Raw genomic sequence first — 24,078 nt, 5'->3', positions numbered from 1 at the left:
TTCCACCTTTGACATAATTCCAAAAACAGAACCTAGATATGTTTTTTTTCCCCTGACAAGAAACACATTAGGTCTTTCTCTTGATTGAGAAGATCAAGAAGGATAAGACTTTTTTTTTTTGATAGGTAAGATCAAGAAGGATGAGACATCCTTCAACAATATGCAAACCCAGAATCTAGATATGTTGTATGTTACAAGATATTCCCTTCCTTAGTTAACTTCAAAAGCTTTAGAAGATTTAGTGTAGATCATCAGCTCTCTTATGATTTTGGCAAAAAAAAAGGGATGCTTATATGAAAAGAAAAATGCACTCTACTACAAAAGTTTGCCACATTAGATTCCTTTACTTAATATAGTAAACCATTGTCACATTCTCAAGACAGGTCTCTACAAGGAAATAAAAGACAAATCCTCAAAACATGTTTTTAAATCCACAAGACTCAGGTTCATCTGCAAAGATAGACAAGTATAGAGAGGTACATAGTCTTTCTACCATCACATATTTTCCCCTCTCATCTTCAAAAATTCAACTACTTGCCAAGTATCTTGACATCAAATATATATATATATAACCGAGGAACCCTCCATGGCCAAGCCCTTAGGACTCTCCATGGGGATCCAAACATCGCACTTTTGACGGCTCCGCAACAACCAACACCAGGTATATATATATATATATAACCGAGGAACCTTCCATGGCCAAGCCCTTAGGACTCTCCATAGGGACCCAAACATTTGGGTGTAGACTGCCCCGCAACAAACAACATCGGGTATCTTGACCTCACTTTATCAAAACTGTTTCACAAACCCACATTAAAAATGGGCTTGCTCTCAAACCAATGGCAAGAGAAATGATGAATATAAGAGGTGATGAGAAGGAAACAAGAACAAAGCTCACTCGAATCATCTGCCAGAAAACCCTATCTCTAGCAAGCAATTGAGCCCATACCCTCACTAATTTCTCTCTAATTTAATCAAAATGTCTACAATTAAATGGCAATTGATTTGAAACAAAATAGCATGCTAACTGGGAACTCAATATCCTTCTACTTTATTGTAGTTATAATCATTAACATCCATTCTATGAACCTTCTGGATTTTTAATGAACAAAACAAGGAGTCTCAAGTATGATATTTTAGGTTTTTTTTTTTTTTTTTACTGATAGACCCAACAAAAAAAAATTGTGAATTTTGTTGCTTTGTGAGTTTTTTTTCCTTTCCTGTAAGATCAAAATTTGCCTTTTTTAGTTGGTGATCTTTTTCTTTATTTGATATCAAGCATACTTCATCCTTCAAAAGTAAATTTTATTCTATCTATTCACATTTCCGGCACGTGTCGGTCTCATAGGTAGTCAAGTGCTTAACCACATGGCTTTGTGGAATTCAACATGAAAATACTAAAATGCTCCATAGATTACATTTCCAGATTATTTTCAAATCACTATCTATAATCAATTCAAATACTTCAAAAATAGAAAACACAGTCTTCTAATATTTTCTTAAACTTTCAGGAATTATAATGCCTTTTCCCAACCAAATAGACTTTTTTTTTGGGTTTAATACACTTTACCCTCTCAACCTATTACGTGTTTTGCACATTGCCCCCTTAGGTTTAAAATCGAACAAATTGTCTTCCAAGCTTCTTAAAGACTAGCACCATGCCTTTTTTGTTGGATGGTGTTAATTTGATTGGACGGAAATGTCATGTGTTATACATATGACTTAATAAGCGAGGGTAAAATTTTCATTTGAAATATTCAAAGTCCTAAAACATCTCTTTCTTCGTTCTTCTTCCTCAGAAAGCACTAAATCCCCAAGCCCTAAAATCCAATTTTAGTTTTCTACACATCATATCATTTGGATTTCCTCGATTAGATTCTCTCTTTTATTAATGGCCAATTTTGAATCATGTGCTCAACAACTACAAATAAAAAATAAATACACAAAATGAGAATCCAAAACTTCTGTTTGGTTGCACAGAAAAATTAGGGGAGTGACAGTGTTCATAACATTTTCCTTTTTTCCTCTCTTTTTCACCTCTTTCCTAGCACTAGATGGAATTCAAAAACAGTGAGTTCAAAAAATAAAATATATATATATATGTGTGTGTGTGTGTGTGTGTGTGTGTGTGTGTAAGTATATTGCTTCTTTCCTAGACCATTTTCTTTCCCTTTCTCTCCTACATTCTCAAGAACCAAACAAAGGGGAAAACTTCCTACATAGGAAATTTTTCTAAAAGACAATGAGAAACTCCATATTAGATTTGATATGAGGATTAGGTAGACCATAAAAATACATCAATTTTCGTTAAAACTAAAAAACAAGGAGATCTTATATATATTACTAAAATTTTTGGGACTAGTATAATTGCATAATTGCAAGCACGTCTATGATTATTTGTAAAATTACAATCTAACTTATGCGTCAAAATTCGTTTTCCCCATGAAAAAATAGGGAGATGTACTAAATCAAAGCAACAAAACTTTAGAGTCGAAGACGTTTGAAGTTTCAATAGAGGAAGTTAGAGGGAAGCTAAGAGGTACCATTGTGGAGAGGAGTAAAGGTCTCTCCTCTTGGATCAGGTTCGGGGTGTCAAGTTTGAGAAAACTTTTGGAAGGTTTTGAAGAGTGTTGTAGGAAGGAAAAGAAAGGACGATTGGTTAAAGTCTGGGAGGAAAAGGGAAGAAAGTTCAGGTTGGAGAGGCGTGTAAACGGGGCGGGGAGATATGTCTTATGTTCTGTTGTTGATGTAGAGACTAAGAGATTTTGCTTAGTTTTCCCTTAAGGAAAGGGTTTGCTAGGAGGATGGGTCATTCTCGTTGAGAAACTACGGGCTTTAAGGATAGTTACTCAAGAGGAAGCAAAGTTTGAAGAGGCACTCCGAGTCGATTCAAAGTCAAAAGTGGTGACATTAGAAGGCAAGGATGAAAGGAGCCTTGGAAAAAAGTTGGAAGGTGAGAAAAAGACCTTCGTGGATGTTGCTAAGGAACCGGCTGGAAGGCTAGGAGATGCGTTATGGCTTCAGGTTGGAGGGAGAAGGTTGAGGAGTAAGGAAGAAGGGTTGGGTCGGTGCCTAGTTGGAAGATGGGGCAACGGGTTGGTAGTGGAGGCGGAAATGGTTTCGGTTAGAATATGGGGGGAGCACAGCTGGAATCTTAAAAAATGTGTGAAAGTGTTGAAGCTGGGAGGACCTTTCTTTTTGTTGGAGCTTGAAGATGAAGAGGAGGCAGAGAGAGTGTTAAAGAGGGGGACACGCCGCTTTAAAGATAAAGTGTTGTACTTGGAGAGATGGAGTGAGAAGATGTGGTGCTTGCAGGTAGGAAGTCAAGCAAAAGAAGTTTGGGTGAGGGTGGTGGGACTCCCACTTCACTATTGGAGTGGAGAGATGTTTAAAAGAATTGGTGACTGCTGTGGAGGTTTTGTTGAGGTGGATGAAGAAACAAAAAATTTATCTCAGCTTCAATGGGCCAGAATTTTGGTGAAGAACGGGGAGAAATTTTTTCCAGGGACAATGCATTTAGTGGTCAATTCTTGTTGTTATGCAATCCAGTTGTGGCGGGAGAGGTTGCCATGGATTTCTGAGTAGCGATGGTATGGGGAAGGAGAGGTGGTGTGCGGCAGAGGCTGATGGGGCAGGTTTAGTCAGAAAGAATGGGGGGAACGAAAAGGGTGATGGAGACAGGACGGCAGTTTCAGCTAATGAATCTTCAACCCTTGGGAAGGAGGATGGAGAAAAAGGGAGTGGAGGGGTGGGCTTAAGTGAGAAGGAGGGGTATGCTAGGCCTGTTTGTTGCAAGCCCGTCTATGAGGTTGTTCAAGCCCAAAGGATTTCAGGCTTGGAGTGTGAAGGCCCTGCAATCATTTCTAGCTCTAGATTGGGTTGGGCTTTAAAAGAAAGGGAGACATGCGGGCCCAAGGTGTGTTGGGAGGAGGGACAGCCCAGCAGAGGAGTGGAGCGGGCTTCTTGTGACGGCCCTACAAACATTCAATGGGATGGGTTGGGCTATGTGGCCAGCAGGCCCAAGTCGGGTTTGAAAGAGGGGCAGCCCAGTGTTGGAGCAAATTGGGCTTCGAATCCACATAGGCCCTTTTTGGACAATCCTTTAAAAGAAGCTAGGGCTTCCTTTTGCCGACTGCGATCTAAGGGGTGGTTTGCAGAAGAGTTTCTAGCCGGCGGGATGAGTTCTGAAGCGGAGAAAGGGGCAACAGGAAGGTGTTCCCTTGCGGACGCGTGCCTTTTGGAGTAAGTTTCCATGTATTCCCTCTTTGAGCCTTCTTCTGTTTGCGTTTGGGGGGATGGGTCTCTTCTTCTTCTCCTTTCTCTAGGGTGGAGGGGGCTTTGATTGAGGTAGAGAAGAGTCGTGGTATGGATGCCTTTTTGAAAGAAAACGAAGGGGAATTGACTGTAAGTCCTCTGAGAGTGTGTACGGCGGAAGAAAGGCTCGATGAGAAGGTTGTTGGCGAATCGTTCCTATTAAAAGAGAGGAGGGATGAAAGGGTTGAGAAAGTGGAAGAGGATGAGGAGTTGTGGAGGTACGGTTGTCTGGCAAAGTTCTGTCAGTGTTTGGGAATGCCTACTGAGGGTTTTGAAAGTGAGATTTTGAAACTTCTTAATAGAATGAGGGAAAGAAGAGACCGTTCTGAGAAGGTAAGCAGAAAAAAGAGGAAAGGACAGAGACCATCGAGATTTGACCGTGAGCTAAAGAAACTTGAATGGTCAATAAATTACGGTGGGTCAGAAGGGGATCGGGGTCATCAAGAGTGTGTTAGATGAGGCTTCGAATCCTTTCGTGGAATATAAAGGGTGTAAATGATAGAGACAAGAGAAATTTGATAAAGGATGTGATTAAAACACAGAAGGTGGACTTAGTGTGTCTCCAGGAAACAAAAATTCGGGAGATGACTAGTGGAATTGTAAGAAGTCTCAGGGTAGGAAGATGTTTGAAGTAGGGGGCTTTAAATTCAAGGGGGGCAGCCGGGGGGGGTTGTGGTGTTCTGGGATAATAGGGTGCTGCAAATGGTGAAGATGGAGGTGGGTAATTCTTCAATCTCATGGCGCTTTAAGAATTGTGAGGATGGTTTCTGCTGGATATTTTCAGGAGTGTATGGGCCCACTGTGAAGGTGGAAAGAGAAGATTTTTTTAGTGAGTTGGGGGCCATTAGAGGTTTGTGGAATGAGCTGTTGTGTGTAACAGTAGACTTCAACATGATAAGATTCCCTTCTGAGCGTAGTAGAGGAGGGCGTCTGTCCCCGACAATAAGGAGATTCTCAGAGGTGGTTAAGAATTTAGAACTAAGGGACTTGCCTCTTCAAGGGGGCCTGTTCACGTGGAGTGGAGGTCTTAATAATCGGTTAAAGTCAAGAATTGATCGATTCCTCATTTCTGAGGATTGGGAAGTTCATTTTCAAGGGACCATTCAGGTTGTCCTGGCTAGGCCTGTATCTGATCACTCTCCGATTCTTCTTGATGGGGGAGGGATGAGGAAAGGGCTCACGCCTTTTAGATTTGAGAATATGTGGCTGAAGGAGGAGGGCTTTAAAGAGGTGTTGAGAAAGTGGTGGGAGGGGATTCAAGTTAGTGGGTCAGTCAACTTCATTTTGACTGAAAAATTGAAGGCTTTAAAACCGATTTTGAGAAGTCGGAATAAAGAGGTTTTTGGTAAAATTGATTCTAAGAAGCAGAATGCTTGGAATTTATTGGATTTTTGGGATAAGGAAGAGAGTGTTCACTCTTTGTCTTTGGAAGAAGAAGAGGCTAAGAAGGAGGCAAAAAAGATGTATAAAAAGTGGGTTATGTCGTGGAGGCAGAAGTCTAAGGAAATTTGGCTGAAAGAAGAGGATAGAAACACAAGGTTTTTTCATCAAATGGCTAGTGCTCATAGAAAAAGGAATCAACTGACTAGAGTAAAAGTGAATGGGAGGTGGTTAACTAAGGAAAGTGAAATCAAAGCGAAGGTGAGCAAAGCTTTCCAAGGTCTGTTGGTAGATCCTGGTGATTGGAAGCCCGGTATAGATGGTTTGAATTTTGAGAGGTTGGAAAAGTTGGATGTGGAGGGGTTGGAGAAGCCTTTCTCGGAGGAGGAGGTTTTTGGTGCACTGTCAGACTTTTGCGAAGAGAAAGTGCCAGGCCTTGACGGTTTCTCAATGGCATTATGACAGTTTTCTTGGGATTTTGTAATGGAGAAGGTAATGAACTTCTGCAGACAATTCCATGAGACTAGGAGTTTTGTTAGAAGTCTGAATGCAACATTTTTAGTGTCGATTCCTAAGAAAGGGAGGGTTGAGGACTTGAAGGATTTTAGGCCAATTAGCTTGGTGAGAGGGTTGTACAAGTGGTTAGCTAAGGTGTTGGCTTACAAAATGAAAGGAGTGTTAGCTAAGGTGATCTCAACGGCTCAAAATGCTTTTGTGGAGGGGCGGCAAATTATGGATGCAATGTTGATTGTTAATGAAGCAATAGACTCCATTTTGAAAAGCAATAGAGGGGTAATTCTTTGCAAATTAGACATTGAGAAAGCCTATGATCACGTGGATTGGTCGTTTCTTTTAGCGATGTTGGAGAATATGGGGTTTGGGGACAGGTGGTGTAGATGGATAAAGTGGTGTTTATCCACTGTTAGATTTTCAGTTCTGGTGAATGGAAGCCCTACTGGTTTTTTCCAAAGCTCAAGGGATTTAAGGCAAGGAGATCCCCTTTCGCCTTACTTATTCGTAGTTGTGATGGAGGCTTTTAGTTGTATGCTGAAAAAAGCAGTTGCTGAAGGTTTTTTGACACCTTTGTTTGGTTCAGGGAAGAAAGGGTGAAGGGGTCCAAATCTCTCATTTGTTGTTTGCTGATGACACGTTGATTTTTTGTGAAGCAAAGGAGGAGCAGTCGACATATTTGCGCTGGTTGTTAATGTGGTTTGAGGCAATTTCAGGGTTAAGAGCGAATTTGGAAAAAAGTGAACTGATTCCAGTTGGTAGAGTTGAGAATGTGGAAGAGTTGGCTGATGAGTTCGGTTATAAGGTGGGAAAATTGCACTCCACCTACTTAGGAATGTTGTTGGGTGCTCCTTTTAAATCTGTTGTTGTTTGGGATGGAATAGAAGAAAGATTCCGAAAGAGATTGACTATGTGGAAAAGGCAGTACATCTCAAAAAGGAGGAGAATTACCTTAATTCGAAGTACCTTGTTCAATTTGCCGATCTATTTTATGTCTATTTTCTAGCTACCTAGGGTGGTTAGGATGAGATTGGAGCAGATTCAAAGGGATTTTCTGTGGGGTGGTAGGGCTCTTGAGCAAAAACCACACTTAGTAAGGTGGTCAATTGTGTGTGTAGACAAAAGTAAAGGAGGGTTAGGGGTTAAGAGTCTTGGGACTTTCAATAGGGCTCTCCTTGGCAAGTGGGTTTGGCGCTTTGCAAACAAAAGAAAGACCCTTTGGAACCAAGTGATTAGAAGGAAATACGGGGAGGAAAGAGGAGGGTGGAGATATTATGAGGTTAGAGAGGCCTATGGTGTTGGGTTGTGGAAAGCTATAAGTAAGATGGGACAGCTAGTAACCCCTTTTTTTGGCTTTGAGGTGGGGGATGGTAAGAATGTGAGTTTTTGGAAAGACAAGTGGTGTGGAACCATCCCTTTGTGTGAGGTTTTCCCTTCATTATTTGCTCTAGCAACGTTTAAAGAGGCTTGGGTAAATGAAGTTTGGACAGCCAAGAGGGAAAGAAGGGGAAGTTGGACTCCTCGTTTCAATAAACCTTTTAATGATTGGGAGATGGAAGAAGTGGGAAGGTTGCTTCGTTGCTTGGATAGGAAGAAGGTTAGGGTGGATGAGGAGGATAGGGTGAGGTGGATGGACTCAAAGGATGGGGTTTTTTCGGTAAAATCTTTGTATAGGGCTTTGCAGCTAGTGTCTCTTGCTTCTTTCCCTTCGAAGATCATTTGGAATTCTTGTGTGCAGCCCAAGTTAAGCTTCTTTGCATGGAAGGCTTCATGGGGAAGAGTTCTAACCTTGGACCGTTTGCAAAAAAGGGGTCGGGCTTCGGCCAATAGATGCTTTCTATGCCAAATGTGTGAGGAGTCGATCGACCACCTCCTCCTTCATTGTGAAAAAACAAGGGAAGTGTGGATGTTACTCCTTTCATTTTTTGGAGTATCTTGGGTTTTTCCTTATTCGGTAAAGGAAACCCTTTTAGGATGGAGGGGCTCTTTTGTGGGAAAGAAGAGGAAAGTGGCGTGGCAACTGGGACCGTTATGCTTGTTTTGGGTCATTTGGAAGGCTAGGAATACAATGGCTTTTGAGGATGGAGTGTTGTCCATTCAAAGGCGAAAAGCTTCTTTTGTGTATTTACTTTGGTCGGAAACCAAATTGTGGATGAAAGATGGTCCTTCCACCTTAATAGATTTTATAGATTGGGTGTGTTTGCGATGAGAGAGAAGGTTTTTTGGTTTTTCCTTGTTGTTTGGGTTCTTTTGTAAGAGGGTGAGTTTCTCTATACTGTAATTCTGTGGGTCGCTACTTTAGTGCCTCTTTGCAATACAATTTTCTGCTTATTGATCAAAAAAATAAAAAATAAAAACTCTCTTTCGCAATCCATCTACAAATTTGAAGCCAATCTTCATTTTATATTACTCATGTGGCATCATCACGTTTGATAAGAAAAGTGGGCAAAGGAACTCAACTTGAATGTAGGGAATCAACAAAACGCAATCCAGCATAAAATCCATTAGCATATGAATCCAAATAACGAATCTACTTGGATGAATAATCCGTTTGGTGGTGCACCTTCTTCTCATTCTCACCAAAATCAACTTTAGTCACTCAATCTTCGATCATTTCATCGAGTACATCGCCCCCTTTTAGAATCCTAGTCGGACCCAAAACCATGGTTCACCTTTGTTTTCCATGGTTAGGTTTGCTATCACATTTAGCGTTCCATCGAACCCTTCCGATGCTTCATTTTTGTGAGGGGAGCGATCGAGGTTAGGGTTAGGGTTTTAGTGGCGTTCCATAGAGGAAAAAATTAGGTTTTCGAGAGGGCGTTGATCTTTGATAGAATCTTGAGGACTGAGAATTGCAACCGTCATTAATTAAAGAAAGATTGCAACATAGGAAAATTGGATGATGTGATGAGTAGAAAACTGAAATTGTGAAGAATTTGCAATAATCGGATTTTAGGGTTGGGGATTTAGGGCTTTGGAAGGAAGAAGAATGAAGATGAGAGGTTTTAGGGCTTTGAATGTTTTAAATGACATTCTTACCCTCGCTTATTAAGTCATGTGCACAGCACATGACATTTCCGTCCAATCAAACTAACTCCGTTCAACAAAAAAGGCATGGTTTTGGTCTTTAAGAAGCTTGGAGGGCAATTTGTTCTATTTTAAACCTGAGGGGGCAATGTGCAAAACATGCGATAGGTTTTGGGGGTAAAGTATATTTAACCCTTTTTTTTTTGGGCAGTGATCTAGACATTATTTTCTCTGTTAAATAAACATTAGTTCTATCCATTAAAAATTTCCTAAGTATGGTTCCAGAAAGAGACCCTAATCCGTAATCCTTTACGGAAAAGTTGACTTCAAGTATTAAAAATTTAAACTCCTCAAATGTCCTCAAGTATTTTTATTTTTTTTTAGATAAATAAACACCAATATATTAGCAAAGGCAAACGCCGCGAAGCATACAGGGAGTATACGAGGCGACAAAGGCCTCACAACAAAGGACCAAAAAAACAACAAAAAACCCACCAGCCCTCAACTGGAGGCTATCCACTCCAGGAAACCTATAAGGGACCGGGACTCCGCACCATTATACAATTTTGCCCACCCCCACATATTACAGACAAAAGAATACTTAATTTTCTGTATAGCTAGCTCCCCCCCCCCCCCTAAATGCTAATCTATTCCTTTCCTTCCACACCGTCCAAAAAATAAACAACAGTATGGATCTCCATATTCTCTTCCTCTTTTTGCCCACAAAAGAACCCTTCCAGCTGATAATCACCTCCTTTACAGTTTCTGGAAAGACCCACTGGGCTCCAAACAGGCTAAGAACCATCCCCCACAACACACTAGCCACTATACAATGTATAAGAAGATGATTAACATTTTCCTCTTCACTACCACATAAATAACACCGGTTAGGGATTTGCCATCCTCTCTTTTGAAGCCTATCAATAGTAAGGATCCTCCCCCAAGTAGCTTCCCAAGCAAAAAACGCTAACTTGGAAGGCACATTCTCCACCCACATGCCCTTTTTGGGGAACAGAGATGTACTATGGCTGGTCAACAGTCCATACGCATCCTTGACACCAAACTTCCCATTTTTTCCCCCCTTCCACAAGGCCAAATCCTCCTCCAAAGTAATTCTTTGATTCCTTAGGATTTGCAACAATTCGTCAACCAAGGCCAGCTCCCAATCATTGAAGCTTCTAAAAAACCTTAGGTTCCAGCCTCCTTGGCCAGCATTCTGGTCCCATAATTCCCCCACAGTGGCACTTTTTTGGGCAGCCACATTGAAGAGTTGAGGGAATCTCCGGGCCAGCTCCACATCCCCGCACCAAGTGTCCTTCCAAAACCTGATTTTGGTGCCTTTTCCCACCTTAAGAGTCATATTGTTCCAACACCAATCTGTTTCTTTCATAATCTCCTTCCAAAGCCCAACCCCAAATGCCCCATTTGCTTTTTTAGTTCTCCACCCAAATTCCTCTTGCCCGTATTTTGCCACAAGAACACGTTTCCACATTTCATCCTTGGCACGAGCAAATCTCCAAACCCATTTTCCAAGAAGGGCTTTGTTCAACTGGACTATTTTCCTCAAGCCAAGCCCCCCCTTCTCTTTGCTCACACACACCTTCTCCCAACTGACTAGGTGTGCTTTTCTTCCCGTGCTTCCCCCTCCCCACAAGAAGTCTCTTTGCAGTTTTTCAAGTCTTCTCGCCACTCCCTTAGGCATACGGAATAGGGACAGCTGGTATAATGGCATGCTAGCCAGTGTGCTCTTTATCAGGGTGATTCTACCACCCTTAGACAAGTATTGCCGCTTCCATAGGGCTAGTTTCCACCTCATCCGTTCTTCCACCCCATCCCACACATACCCCGCTTTATTAGGCGCGCCCAGGGGCAGCCCCAGGTAGGTTGAAGGCAGCTGACCCACCTTGCAGCCCAGCTCCACAGCCATCTCAAGGATCTCATCCACCTCCCCCACTGGAATAATTTCGCTCTTGGCCAAATTAATCCTCAGCCCAGAAGCGGCTTCAAACCAGCATAAGGTCCAACTCAAAAAAGTCATATCTTCTTTCTTAGCTTCACAGAAAACTATTGCATCGTCCGCAAAAAAAAAGGTGAGAGATACTAACAGCCTGCCCCCTACCCCTCTGTATTCTACATCCCGTGATGCAGCCCCCTTCCACAGCCCTCCGAAGAAGAGCACTCAACACCTCCATTCCCATGATAAACAAATATGGGGATAGAGGGTCGCCTTGCCGAAGCCCCTTAGAGCTAGGGAAAAACCCGGCTGGCTCCCCATTTACTAAAACTGAGAACTTGGCAGTCGATATGCAGCTCCATATCCACTCCCTCCACTTAGTCCCAAAGCCCATTTTCTCCATTACCCTCATCAAAAATTGCCAATTGACGTTGTCGTACGCCTTTTCAATATCTAGCTTACAGATCAGACCCTTCTTTCCCTCTTTTTTCCATGAGTCAATCACCTCATTTGCAATTAGAGACGCATCCAAAATCTACCTACCCGAGACAAACGCGTTCTGGTCTGAGGAAATCACTCCACCAATCACGTTTTTATTCCTATTGGCCAACACCTTAGCCAAGAGTTTGTATAATCCACCCAACAGACTGATCGGCCTGAAGTCCCCCAGCTCCTCCGCTCCTCCTTTCTTGGGGATCAGAACCAAAAACGTAGCATTGAGACTCTTGAGGAAAGTATTATGCTCATGGAATTCCTTGAACATCTCCATAACCTCCTCCTTCACAAACTCCCAACAGAATTGCCAAAAAGCTCTCGTAAAGCCGTCCGGACCTGGAGCCTTGTCCCCATTCATGTCCCTTAGAGCCGAATGGACCTCCTCTTCCATGAATGGCAGCTCCAAGATGTCCGCCTCTTGCTAGCTAATCCGATTCAGATTGACACCCCCTATGTCTTCCTTCCACTCCGAGTCTTCCTTTAATAACCGATGAAAGGCGTCAACAATTCCGGTCCTCACTGTACGCTCCTCTGACAGCCAGACCCCACTGATTTTTACTCTTTCCATTGTATGCCTTCTTCGGTGCGCATTTGCCATTCGATGAAAATACCCCGTATTTTTATCCCCTTCTCTTAGCCACAACTCCCTTGATAGTTGTCGCCAGTGGATCTCATCCATCTTGACCCATTTAGCATAGCCTTCTTTCGCTTCTTTCTTACTAGCAAATTCCTCCTCAAACAGCCTCCTCTCACTTTCCACTTGGTCCCAATAATCCACTTGCTGTAAGGCAGCCAATTTATTACTCTCCAAGTTCCCAAACACCTCCCTGTTCCAAATTTTTAAGTTTTGCTTCATCCCCTTCAGCTTTGTTGCCAACTTATAACTAGCCCTACCACTGACCACCATCCCCTGCCACCAACTCCTCAAAAGGTCCTTAAATCCTTCCACTCTCAGCCACATGTTCTCGAACCTGAAAGGTGAAGGGCCTCTTCTTTTACCACCCCCCTCGATTGTGATTGGAAAATGATCTGAGATAGGTCGAGATAATCTCTTCTGAGTCACATTGCTGAACTGATCAAGCCATCTGGGAGATACCAAAAATCTATCTAGCCTGGCCCAGGCTTGATTATAAAGCCCCCCACTCCACGTGAAAGAGCCCCCTTGAAGGGGGAGGTCAATAAGCTCCAGGTCATCCATAACCTGAGCAAACCTCCTCATAGCTGGGGTCACCCTCCCTTGCCTGCTTCTCTCCCCTTGAGCGAGGATAACATTAAAATCACCCCCTACACACCATGGGTCACCCCAAAGGCCTCTGACTGCTCCAAGCTCATCCCAAAGACACTCCCTATCCTTTTTGTTGAAGGGGCCATATACACCCGTAAAAACCCAGACTGTCCCATTTTCCACAGTCCTAAATTTACAAGAAACTGAGAATTGGCCCTCCTCTCACTCCAGCAATTCCAAGGACCTTTTATCCCAACAAACCAACACCCCTCCAGCTGCTCCAGCAGCTTCAAGAGTTCTCCAGTCTAAGAATCTCCCCAACCCTAAACTTTTCACCACCCCATCAGTCATTGACTGGATTTTTGTCTCCTGGATACACATCAAATCCACCTTCTGTTTTCTAACCACAGACTTAATAATCCTTCTTTTATTAACGTCATTTGCACCCCTCACATTCCAACTCATCAGCTTGAGATTCATTAACCCAACAGTAATTGACCCCCTCTGCTTTTCAACAGGCTGTTCTTCTTTTCCTTCCCCTTGTATTTGACTGAGCATTCCAACCTTTTGAGTTCCCTCTCAAATTTTGTTTTCTCCAGTAACCCTTTGCTATGTATCCTTTCTCGTCTTTTCCTAATTTTGGACAAGAAGTCCAGAATCTCCCTCTCCAGACCTTCTATTGAAAATCCCAACAACTTGCTAAACTTGGCCAAGCTGCTTTCCTCCCAATCAGACTCCTTCTCGCTCCTTTGAACTTGGGGCCCAGACATGGCTGGAGTCCAATCCGGGTTTTGAACCTCTAGGGCCTCACAGTCAATCGCAACCAGGTCCCAACAACCCTCTCTCCTCGCTATATCCCCCCCTGTAGTTGCAGCTTCTACCATGTTTTCTCTCTGGCGGCTCACCCTTAAAACCCCAGAGTGGTCGCAAGACTCCCTCACCGGAGTCTGACCAAAAAGAGGAGAAGAAGAAGAAGAGGATTCCCCAACCCTTAGATTAGAATAGGACCCGTACCTGAAGGCTTCATCCATGATCTCTCTTTCAACCATGGAGCACTGGGGAGTCGGCATCTACTTATCCCAAGTCTCCTTCTCCCGACACTTGATGAACTCCATTTCTATCTTTAGGCCCAAGTCCTCTTTAGATCCTATGCCCATGTTATTAGACTGCCTTTGGCCCAGATGGTCCCCAACCGAGATAGCAGGCCCATGGGATAGGAGCTCCAGCCCTTTGGGGGCCCGTCCCTCAGCCGGCCCGCACCCTACCCCATCTGCAGCCCATACATCCCCTTTTAAGGGAGTCGGGCCTTGCGTAACTAGCCCACAGTCCCACTTCCGGCCCACAATGCCAAGCCCCGATCCAGACGAACAAGACCCATCGCCCACGGGTCCATAGCACTGTCGGGCCACCCGCCCGTTAAGGGTCCGATTTTCAAACACATCCCCCTCCCCCCCTCCCCTCCCACCTGCTCCCCCGTCACTTCCTCTGACCGGCGTTATTCCTTGGTTCCAGCGCCCGATTTTTCTCCCACACGCCATCCCGCGCGTGGATCAGCATCATCCCTGACCTCCCCTCTCTGCTGCCCAAAAACATCACGGCCATCCCCCTGTTTTTTCCTTATTGCCGGCGGAATCTCCCACCATAGGGAGACGACGTATATCTCCCCCTCCACCCCAATCTCCACTGAGCTCGGCAAGGCCCCTCCAATCATTTTTACCTGAATCCTTGCCCATTCCAGTTCCTCTTTCTTTTCCGTTAGAGGGTCGATGCCTAGGAACCCGCCGCACTCTTCCCCCACTCTCCTCAGGACCGACGGCACCCACAGCGAGATAGGAAGACCCAGGATCCTCACCCAAGCATCATTCCTATCTTCATCCTTTGCACAGCATCCAAAACTCGGGCTCCATATCTCCAAGCCCAGTTGGATCCCTCCAACTGCTCTCACCCCCTCGGCAAGAACCCTCTTAGCTTCTTCCACCATCTCAAATTCCAGCAAAGCACAACCCTTTCCCATTCTAGCCAGGCCTAATTTGCCTTTCAATCCCCACGCTTTTGCCGCTGACCACCCCAGACTCGCTAATTCCTCTTCGCGTGCTGATTTAGGGTTCCATTTAGCGATCAGACATTGCTTTAGTCTGCTTACATTGTTTCGTATCTCCTCCTCCTTTATCTCTATTCTTGCCCTTGAGGTATTCTTGGACTCTGAGCCCCTGACCACTTCCAAATACGACCTCCCGGAGTCCCCTACCCCTTGATCAACTACCTCTTCCTCGCGCCGAAACCCTACCCACAATAGGGATTCCACCATAGAAACCCATCCTCCCTTTTCCCCTTTCCCTTTCGGTATACAGATACCAAATCTCCTTTTCTCCATGTCCGTCACCCCTAAGCGAATAAAACACCCGGCCCTGTTAGCCTCTCTCACTAGGGAATATAACCTCCCTTTTTCTTTCCATCCCTTCTCCCATCTTCCATCTTTCCCATCCTTCGCGCACTAGATCAGTCCTTCTATGAGTAGCCCCACACTCGCCGGCCCCAGCCGGACCCACGACACTACCCCTCCCTTGCTTTCCGAGATAATGGCATGGCTCTTTCCATTTCTCTCCTCAGCTACTACTTCAAACATCTTTGATTCCACCATGAAGCTACTTCTCTTCCTCTTAAAAGGGATATGGATCTAGTATCTAACAGGTCCACTTAGTGCCTAACATACACAAAATTCACCTTGATTTCATCATATTTCATCCAAGCAATTCTTCTTATGTTACATCAAATTTTTTTTCAGATATCACATAATTCTTGTAAATGTTTTGGGAGAAAAGGATACTCAAATCACACAGTTAAAATTATAAGATCAAACTGATTTTTCACACATAAGTTTCAAATTTTCCACACATGACTTACGTTTCTTGCTTTTTTGAATTCATATAACTTAGCTTCTGTTCTCTCTCCTTATATAGTTTAGATCTCAAGCTCTTCTTTTCATGCCATCACAAAAAGACAGATTGCATTCTCCAAAAGTAATGCTAAAACTCTTCCAGAATTTCCCCAAGGACAATATTCTTAACTCAAAATTACATATTTAAAGAGGTAAAGAAAATGCAAATGAAAAATTGAAATTCCAAGCAACAATGGTAATTTTAAAATAAGTTTTTTTATGCAATTTTCATTTTCAGATTGCTTTGAAAGTTATATCAATTTTCTAAAGTTAGGTCATTCAACACTGTGTTGTTTTAACCCATTTTTTAAAAACCATTCTCTCATGCATTCACAGATTAACTATCCAATTGAATGCGGGCATACAGGAGAAGAATACCTCATCCGGTCATTCTTAGCCCTCTCTGCTCGTTGGGCAGCCAAACCAGCTTCTCTTTCTTCCATCCTTTTCCTCTTCCATTCAAAGAACAGCTCAGGAGTCATTGGAGTTGACTTTGTTAATTTTCCACGCTGAGGATGGTGAAAAAGAAGAGTGATTAGAGCAAGAAACAATGGAGGATGTAACGAAAAAAGGTAGGAAGATGTCACATTTCAAAACAGGCATAGTAATTAACAGAAGAAAAGGGGAAAAAAATTTGACAGCCAATTAACAGAAGAAAGTATGATTCACCTGATTTTCAATTTCTTCCTCGATAGATATTTTGTCAGTCTCTTCCTCTAAAAGTGCCTTCATCTGAGATTTTAATACATATCCCGGAGGAAGAGCATGTCTATAGTGACAATCCTTGCCACCATTTGGGCAAGCCCAGAACCATCCATACTGCTTCTTCTCCACTGCTTCCAAAAAATATTTGCAAACCTGCTCATAATCCATAAGCAATGAACAAAAATACAGTTAATAAGTTCCCACAGGGATAGCCACTGGTGGACTTAAAAGTCAAAGCCTATGCACCAAAACCATACCTCAAGCTAGATTTCCAGTCCAAATATTTAGTGGAATTGAATCCAAAATTGCATTAGATTTCAAATTTAATGGCAATCATGGGCAACCAACCTTTCAAAAATTTTAATTATTTGATTTTATTTAACTTTCAGGAAAAAAGTCACTCATTGCAAAGTGGAACAAATTATGTAACAAAAAGAATAAATGGTGAGCTTGGTTAAGGAAGGCTTGAAAGCCTAAACAAAGCTCTTCTTAGAAAATGATTATGAGGGTTTGCAGTAAAGCACAGTCACCTAGGGAAAGAGGCTACTGTTGGCAAGTTTGGCAAGATTGATAGTGGCTGGAGTCGAAAGAGGAAGAAGAGACTTTTAGTGTGGGTCTCTCAAAGACTATTAGACATGTGTGGAATGAGTTTTGACACCAAACTCGTATCTCTGTTGGGAAAGGCCTTAAAACCAAGCTTTGGATAGATAGGTGGAGTAGAGTGTCTTTACTGAAATATCATTTCCTTTCCTTGAATACAATTGTCTTTAGCAGAAATGTTAGAATAAGGGATCTTTGTATGGAGGAGAACAGGCCAAGTTATTTGGAACTGTTGCTTTTGTACAGGCTCTCATGATTGGGAGATGAAGCAAACAGATTTTTTAGCACATTCATGCAGTGGCTGTTCGGAGTTCAAGGATAGATTAGTGTGGAGGGGACTGGAGAATAGAAGTTTGTTTTTCATGTCAAATTATTCTTTGATATCTTCTGAAATCTTTGAGAGGATTCCAGCTAAACAAATCTGAAATTTTGAGGCCACTTTCTTTGCTTAGGAAGCTACTATCTGGGAGAAGATTTTAATGGTTGAACAGCTTACAAAGGTGCTGTCTCCATACGGTCAAGAAGGAGTCAACATGTAATATTCTAATAAACTATGTCAAAGGCCGAAAATTTTTGGATCTTGTGTTGGATTTATTTGGATTTCAGTGGGTATTTCCAAAGTTAGTCAAATTGCTTCTCTAAAGCATGCATGGTACAAGAATGCAGGAAAGACGAAGAATGCGGAACATAGCCCTCCATCCATGTTTTGGTGCATGTGGAATGAATGTTATAACATAATTTTCAAGGATGAGGAGCATCCAGATCAAATGTTGAAATACTTTTTCCTAAAAAGCATTTTTTGATTGGGCTAGGATCCCATGTGGATTTGACCTTTTTCTGATGGATTTCAATGAGAGCTTGTGTAAGGATAGGTTGTACAGGTTTTTTCAGTTCTGAATTTTTTTTGTTTGTTTGTTTGTTTGTTTGTTTGTTTTTGCATTCTCTCTATACTCTAATTGGGGTTGCACCCCTATTTGTGTTACCTCTTAATCAATGTTTCTGGTTGCCTATAGGCAAAAAAAATAAAAAGCGACAGATCTGTCAAAGTGTAATTCAATTTGCACAATCCATCTGAATCCAGATTTGACAAACTAGCAACGAAATGCAATAAACTAAAAAAAAAAAAAAAAAAAAAAAAGCCATGCTCAATAATTCAACTGACATATTGACCAATCCAAGTACCTAACTTCTAGAAGCATCCACTTCAAAAGCATTCACTGGTCCCACCAACCAAAGTGCATTTGCATATAAAGTTCAATACAAAGTATCAAACCATATTCTTAAAGCAAAGGTTTCAGTAAAAATAAAACTGAAAAGATTAGTACACCCTTTCCCAAATCTATTAAGACAAAAGATGCAAGACATTGGTCATTAGATCAAAGCTAACAGAAATTGCCATTATGCAAACAATTATTGCAGTTTAATGCGCACCAGCATCAACAACTGATTTATGAGAGCATGAGTAAAATGGTACCCACAATCATCATGACTATTCTTGAACCAACCATGGCATTTCCAAAACAAGTAAGAGAAAGCAAAGAGCTACCATTTGGTCAATCTTGTTGCGCACAAAAGAAAATTTTCCATCTTAATTAATGTGAGCAGCTAATTTCCCCTTTCCTTTTCTTTGTGTGTGTGTGTGTTCAGGGGTCTATGCATCAGCAGGTCACAATAAATTAATTTTGTTTGAAAATTATGTGAAACAGATGGATTGAAAAGGATAGGTGGGAAGAGAAAGAGAGAGTACCAAATGCCAGAAAATCATAATGAAACTAGGGTAAAACCTTGAATGGCTGGAAGATAGTAGAAGGAAGAAGACTTACAATCTCAGTAGGCTTATTCTGGTTATATTCCTTCTTTTTCGACTCCACGACTTTCTCAAGTGTCTCTTGATCCCAGTCCTCCATTGTTTCTTGAACAATGACAACCAAAAGGTATCAGAACCACATTTATGCTCAGCTTTGTTGCTGAGAAAACATAGGAAAGGACAACTAGATTTCATTGCAATTATTTCTTTTCCCACAATTTCTCAGCAAACAAACAAACTCAACCAAAAAATCATAAAGCCAAAATAATATGCAAACAAAGGCATATAGCCATTCAATCACCTTCGTCACGCTGGTCGCTGTAAATGTCAATCTTCTCGCCCTTCCTCTGAACATTCAAATCATGTGAGAACTTGCATTTAAATCCCTTGGCACACTGACCCACTTTGTAAAATTCGCATAATATAGACTTGGGATCAACACCTAACCAAAACCCCAATCTCTATTACACAAACATGCCAATCCACATATAAACATAGCTACAATATCTATCCAAAAAATTGAAGGAAAAAAACACATGTCCATGCATGAACATGCATAAACAGAGGGAGTACAGACCAACTGGCACTTTGGGCTGACTAACAGCAATCTTGAACAAATCATTCAGCTCCTTATCTCTTGCCCTCTCTTCCTCCTTCTTCTTCTGCAAGTCAAATGAATCATATAAGCATCTAACTGAGAATAGATACTACAAATTATTTCTAGGAAAAATGATTTCCCCTTACTTTGTGTCCGGGAAAATAAATGTAAAGGAATAAAATTTATGTAATTTTGATTCCAAAGAAATGAAAACCAAACTCAGGGAGGCCAAACGGTTGCGTTGGCAAATAAAAAAGCCCTTCTCAGACCCAAATATTGAAAAAAAGATTCAAAAGAATTATTTCCTTTTCCTCTTCCCATCATTTTCTAGGCAGCAAAACATGAAATTAAGATTCTACCGATCTTGACTTATCTAATATTGGAACTTGAAAAACTTTTTCACGTCCTTCTCATTACTTCCAGAGAGGAAAAACTTCACTAAACACAACAAAAATATTCTTCTCGGCAAAAACACTCCCTAAAAAAAGCAAGCCTCAGCGAAACTAAATGCGACGATACAAAAAACAAATCATAGAAGAAAGTAAAATCCCCTAGATCAAATAAATTCCGCCAACCGCCAATTGATTCTTCAGATATAAAAAATTAAAATATATATATATTTAAAGGAAAAAAAATATTCCCTAGAAACAAAAGGAAAGATGGGGATAAAAAATAAAATAGAAAGCAACAATTTATTAATTTAAAGAAAAAATAAAGGACCTTAGCGGCGATTTTTGAAGCGTCGGGCTTAGACTGGATCGATTGTTGGAGGGTTTGAACGTATTTCTGAACATTTTTACTCTTGTTCTTATTCTTGAGGCCAAATGTTTTATCTTCGACGACTTTCTGCTTCTTCGCTAAGTCGGCCTTGGATTGCTGCTTAGGAGGCATATCTTGATTCGATCATTCAAAGCAAAATCCCCGATTTTTATTGATGTATTCGGAGTCTAGTTAGGGTTTTGGGGGTTTGTCCCTCCAGCGGAGTTGCAGAAAGAGGGAGTGGCGAGTGATTGAGACGAAGGGAAGGTGGCTGTGTTCAGCTGAAATGCCAAGTTCATCCTTTGATTCATCCATTTAATTAGTTGGATTGAAGGGTAAGATTGGAAATATAAATTAACTTTTATAAATATATATATCATAAATCATGTAGTAAAAGAAATAAATATAACTTGTAAGTTATAACCATTCAAAAAAAAAAGACGTGACCATAAAAAGAAATTTTATTGTAATTCTCACTTTAAGCGTAATTACTAATTTATTTTTTTTCCACGACAACTCATTCATATAAAATTTAGAATATCATTTGCGACACGATTTTAAGTATACTTATACAAACCACACGTTTTATCTTTGTAACAATTTATAATAATCAAAATAATTTTAATATCTTATCTGAAAAATAATATATTATAATTATTTTATTTTTGAAATTTTTTCCATTCTTATGCCTCAAATAACTATTTCAAATATTTCAAAATTAGACCTTTTTAAACATCATCATTAACCAATTTTCATTTACTTTACATAATTAATCAAAAAGGTTTAAATTTTTTTGAAAGTACTCATTAGTCCTTTTCAACTAATAAAAATAATATTATTTTTTATTTTTTGGATATTTAATTAAAAATGATAAATTAATCCCCATGAGTAGGCTTTGATTGGAAAGTACAACAATTTTTAATAATAGTTTTTAGAAACATTGTTTATAGAACAAAAGTGTATTAGGGAAGTTAAAATATTTTTAATTTATTTTTTATATTTTTCAGTATATTTTAAAAAATATTTTTTATATATAATTGTAAACATCAATTTTTTTAGTGAAATAAATTATCACTAAATTAGTCTTTAAAAAAATGTAGTTTGCCAATTTGACAAAATTTGAATCAAACAATTAATTAGTCCTATACACATTTGACACTTAGTATGTATTAAAAATGTGACATGTGACGAAATTTTGAAGATTATAAAATTTAGTATTGGAAATAAATTAAATCTCTTAATTGGTGTCAAAATATAAATAATTATATATATATATATATATTCTCTTGTTACAAATTTCTAAAACAAACAAATATTTCAATTGAAGTTAAAAGATAATAAAAGAATAAATGAATATTCTTTTATTGACAAATTTTCTTAATAAATAAGACAAATTACTAAAATCAAACAATTGAATTTGGGGAATTTCAAATTTCACCTATAAATAGGAGCGACTTCTTTCAATGAGAGACTTTTTCGAATCTACAAAAATGACTCCACACCGGAAATAAGGCTTTACAAATAATAAAATGTTTCACAAAATCTTTTTACAAGTCTACGTGTTCTTGGTCTTTCAATAAAGTCATTCGAAAATAAGTCACTCTAAATCCTCGATTGACTTTGAAAACAAATAAAACATTTTAATTGTCTACACATGCGATTTTTGTCATTCGACGAGTTCATTTTAGAGCGAACCAGTGGTCTTCGATTGATCTTTGAAATTAAGAAAACATTTTCTTCATCTTTCAAACTATGATCAAGGTGGAATAATAAAATGAGATATTATTTTGTAAATGAATATTACCACAAAGCTTGCATCCTCACAATTTAATAATTTTAATAAATTTTTGTTTGCATTATTTTTCTTTAGTTTTACCTATTTTTATATAATTTTAACAAATTTTGTATGTACAATAATAATTTATTTTTAATTATTATTTATATTTATATAATTGTTTTTTAAAACAATTGTTGGAAAATAAGCAAAAACAAAATTCCAAATAAACTTTATAGTATTTTTTATATTGAAAATTACAATTATACTAGTTTGAATAATTTTAATAAGCACTAAACATGACCGAACTCGAATCAATAAAGGCGTTGATGCATTGAAGATCTTTAAAAACCTTATGTAGGATTGATTTATGTTGCACTATGTTTATTTTAAGGTTATTAATCTTCCTAAAAACAAAGCTTTAATTTGGTATAGGTTAACTTTGACCCTCGTTGGCACATAATAAAGCATGAGAACTTTCTACTATCAACCCCAAAACACACATTTTATAAGGGTTAAGTTTCAACCCATATTTAAGCATTGCGTGGAAGTAGCTCTTGAATCCTCATGGTGTGCTTCATCCCTAGTTTTCACTAACATGTCATTAATGTAAGCCTCCATTGTTTTGTTAAGTAAACCAAAAATAATAATTGGGATACTAACCTTTGATAAAGATAGTAGTAAATGTTTTTCTTGGTGATAAAAGCAATCTTTTTGGCATCTCCCAAGATCATCTTGGTTTTGTTGTATTTTGCAAATGCATCCATAAAAGATAACCTATGCTATCTTACATTCACATCAATGATCTTGTCTATTTGAGGAAATAAGAAGTAATATTTAGAGCACACCTTAGTAACTACAAATACATGTCAATTAACTACGTGGGACAACAACTGTGTTGGTAAACTATGTGGGGCACTGAACCTCCATGATGAATCATGTTTTGAGTAATTCACCAACTTCTTGATTAACAATCTATATATACTCAAATGAGGGTTTTCTTATATTTCACTACACAAGAGTGGACTACATGCTCACGTTAAATTGATAAATGACAATAGAGGGGTCAATTCTTGATAGATGTGGTATATTCCTAGCAAGCATCAACTAGTATTCTTTTAAGAGCTTTGTTAGTTGCAATTTTTCTTCAAATGATAGTTTTGCTTCAATATAAATATACCAAGTGAACAAATATTTCGCTAAGTCGATAAATTCCATCTCGTCAAATAAAAAGAAAATCTCCCTTTTCTTCCTCACCAATAGTTATAATTGTTATAAAGTTAAAGAACTTACGAAGAAATTTCAAAAAGCACCCTTCCAATTATCACAATAACACTTTCTTGTTGTTGATTACTCACCCAAAATTTTTTGTAACTCTATGAGGAGACTACACATAAAACGTATCAATGTTCTTAATGCAACGATATACGGGGAAGTGACATCAATGACCATAACTTCTATCATCAATGTACTAGCCCTCACACTTACTAGAGTATAACTTCTCATTTGGTTATTACTATGACTCCATTAAGCCTACTAGAGAGTTTGAGTCAGGGAGTCAGTATCGTTAAATTTATTCTCACACATTGGTGAGTTAATAAGAAAATAATAGTGATGGAGCTTACAGGATCAATCAATATGAGTTGCACTTCATAGTTGGCAACCAACAAATTGATAACAAGAGTGTCATTGTCATTTTTCGAGTAGACTTCCCTCTTGGATGACATGAAATATCAAATCGGATTCTCTTAACTAATGTGGTGCAATAGACTAGAGATGTATTTCGACTTAGTTTACATGTTCGACAATGGTTGTTATTGACAATTTTTAACTCCTACACGGTTAATAGAGATCACCCAACATAGTTTTTTTTTAGTAGGTTGTTGTAATCTAATCTACCTTTTGGGCTTCTTAAACATCAAGACTTTCATCACTCAAGAATTACTTAAGTTATTCCCTTTCAATATACATTTCCATTACATGCTCGAGGCT

At 39.8% G+C, this 24,078-nt stretch overlaps 1 protein-coding gene across 1 annotated transcript in view; it reads right to left on the bottom strand.

Annotated features, from left to right (window-relative positions):
* LOC100263325 (zinc finger CCCH domain-containing protein 11) overlaps window positions 1–20,628 on the bottom strand; it is a 34,758-nt gene extending 14,130 nt beyond the window's left edge. Inside the window, exons 1-6 of the mRNA XM_059741487.1 lie at window positions 20,274–20,628; window positions 19,533–19,617; window positions 19,257–19,397; window positions 18,972–19,060; window positions 16,513–16,701; window positions 16,222–16,352 (exon numbers count right to left, since the gene is read on the bottom strand). Of these exons, the coding sequence (XP_059597470.1) occupies window positions 16,222–16,352; window positions 16,513–16,701; window positions 18,972–19,060; window positions 19,257–19,397; window positions 19,533–19,617; window positions 20,274–20,444 (806 nt within the window). The 5' untranslated portion in view covers window positions 20,445–20,628. The remainder of the gene's footprint in view (window positions 1–16,221; window positions 16,353–16,512; window positions 16,702–18,971; window positions 19,061–19,256; window positions 19,398–19,532; window positions 19,618–20,273) is intronic.
* Between the last annotated feature and the right edge of the window lie 3,450 nt (window positions 20,629–24,078).

Source organism: Vitis vinifera, chromosome 13 (assembly GCF_030704535.1).
Source record: "Vitis vinifera cultivar Pinot Noir 40024 chromosome 13, ASM3070453v1".
NCBI classification, from domain to species: Eukaryota; Viridiplantae; Streptophyta; class Magnoliopsida; order Vitales; family Vitaceae; genus Vitis; species Vitis vinifera.
This window is presented reverse-complemented; position numbering and strand designations above follow the sequence as displayed.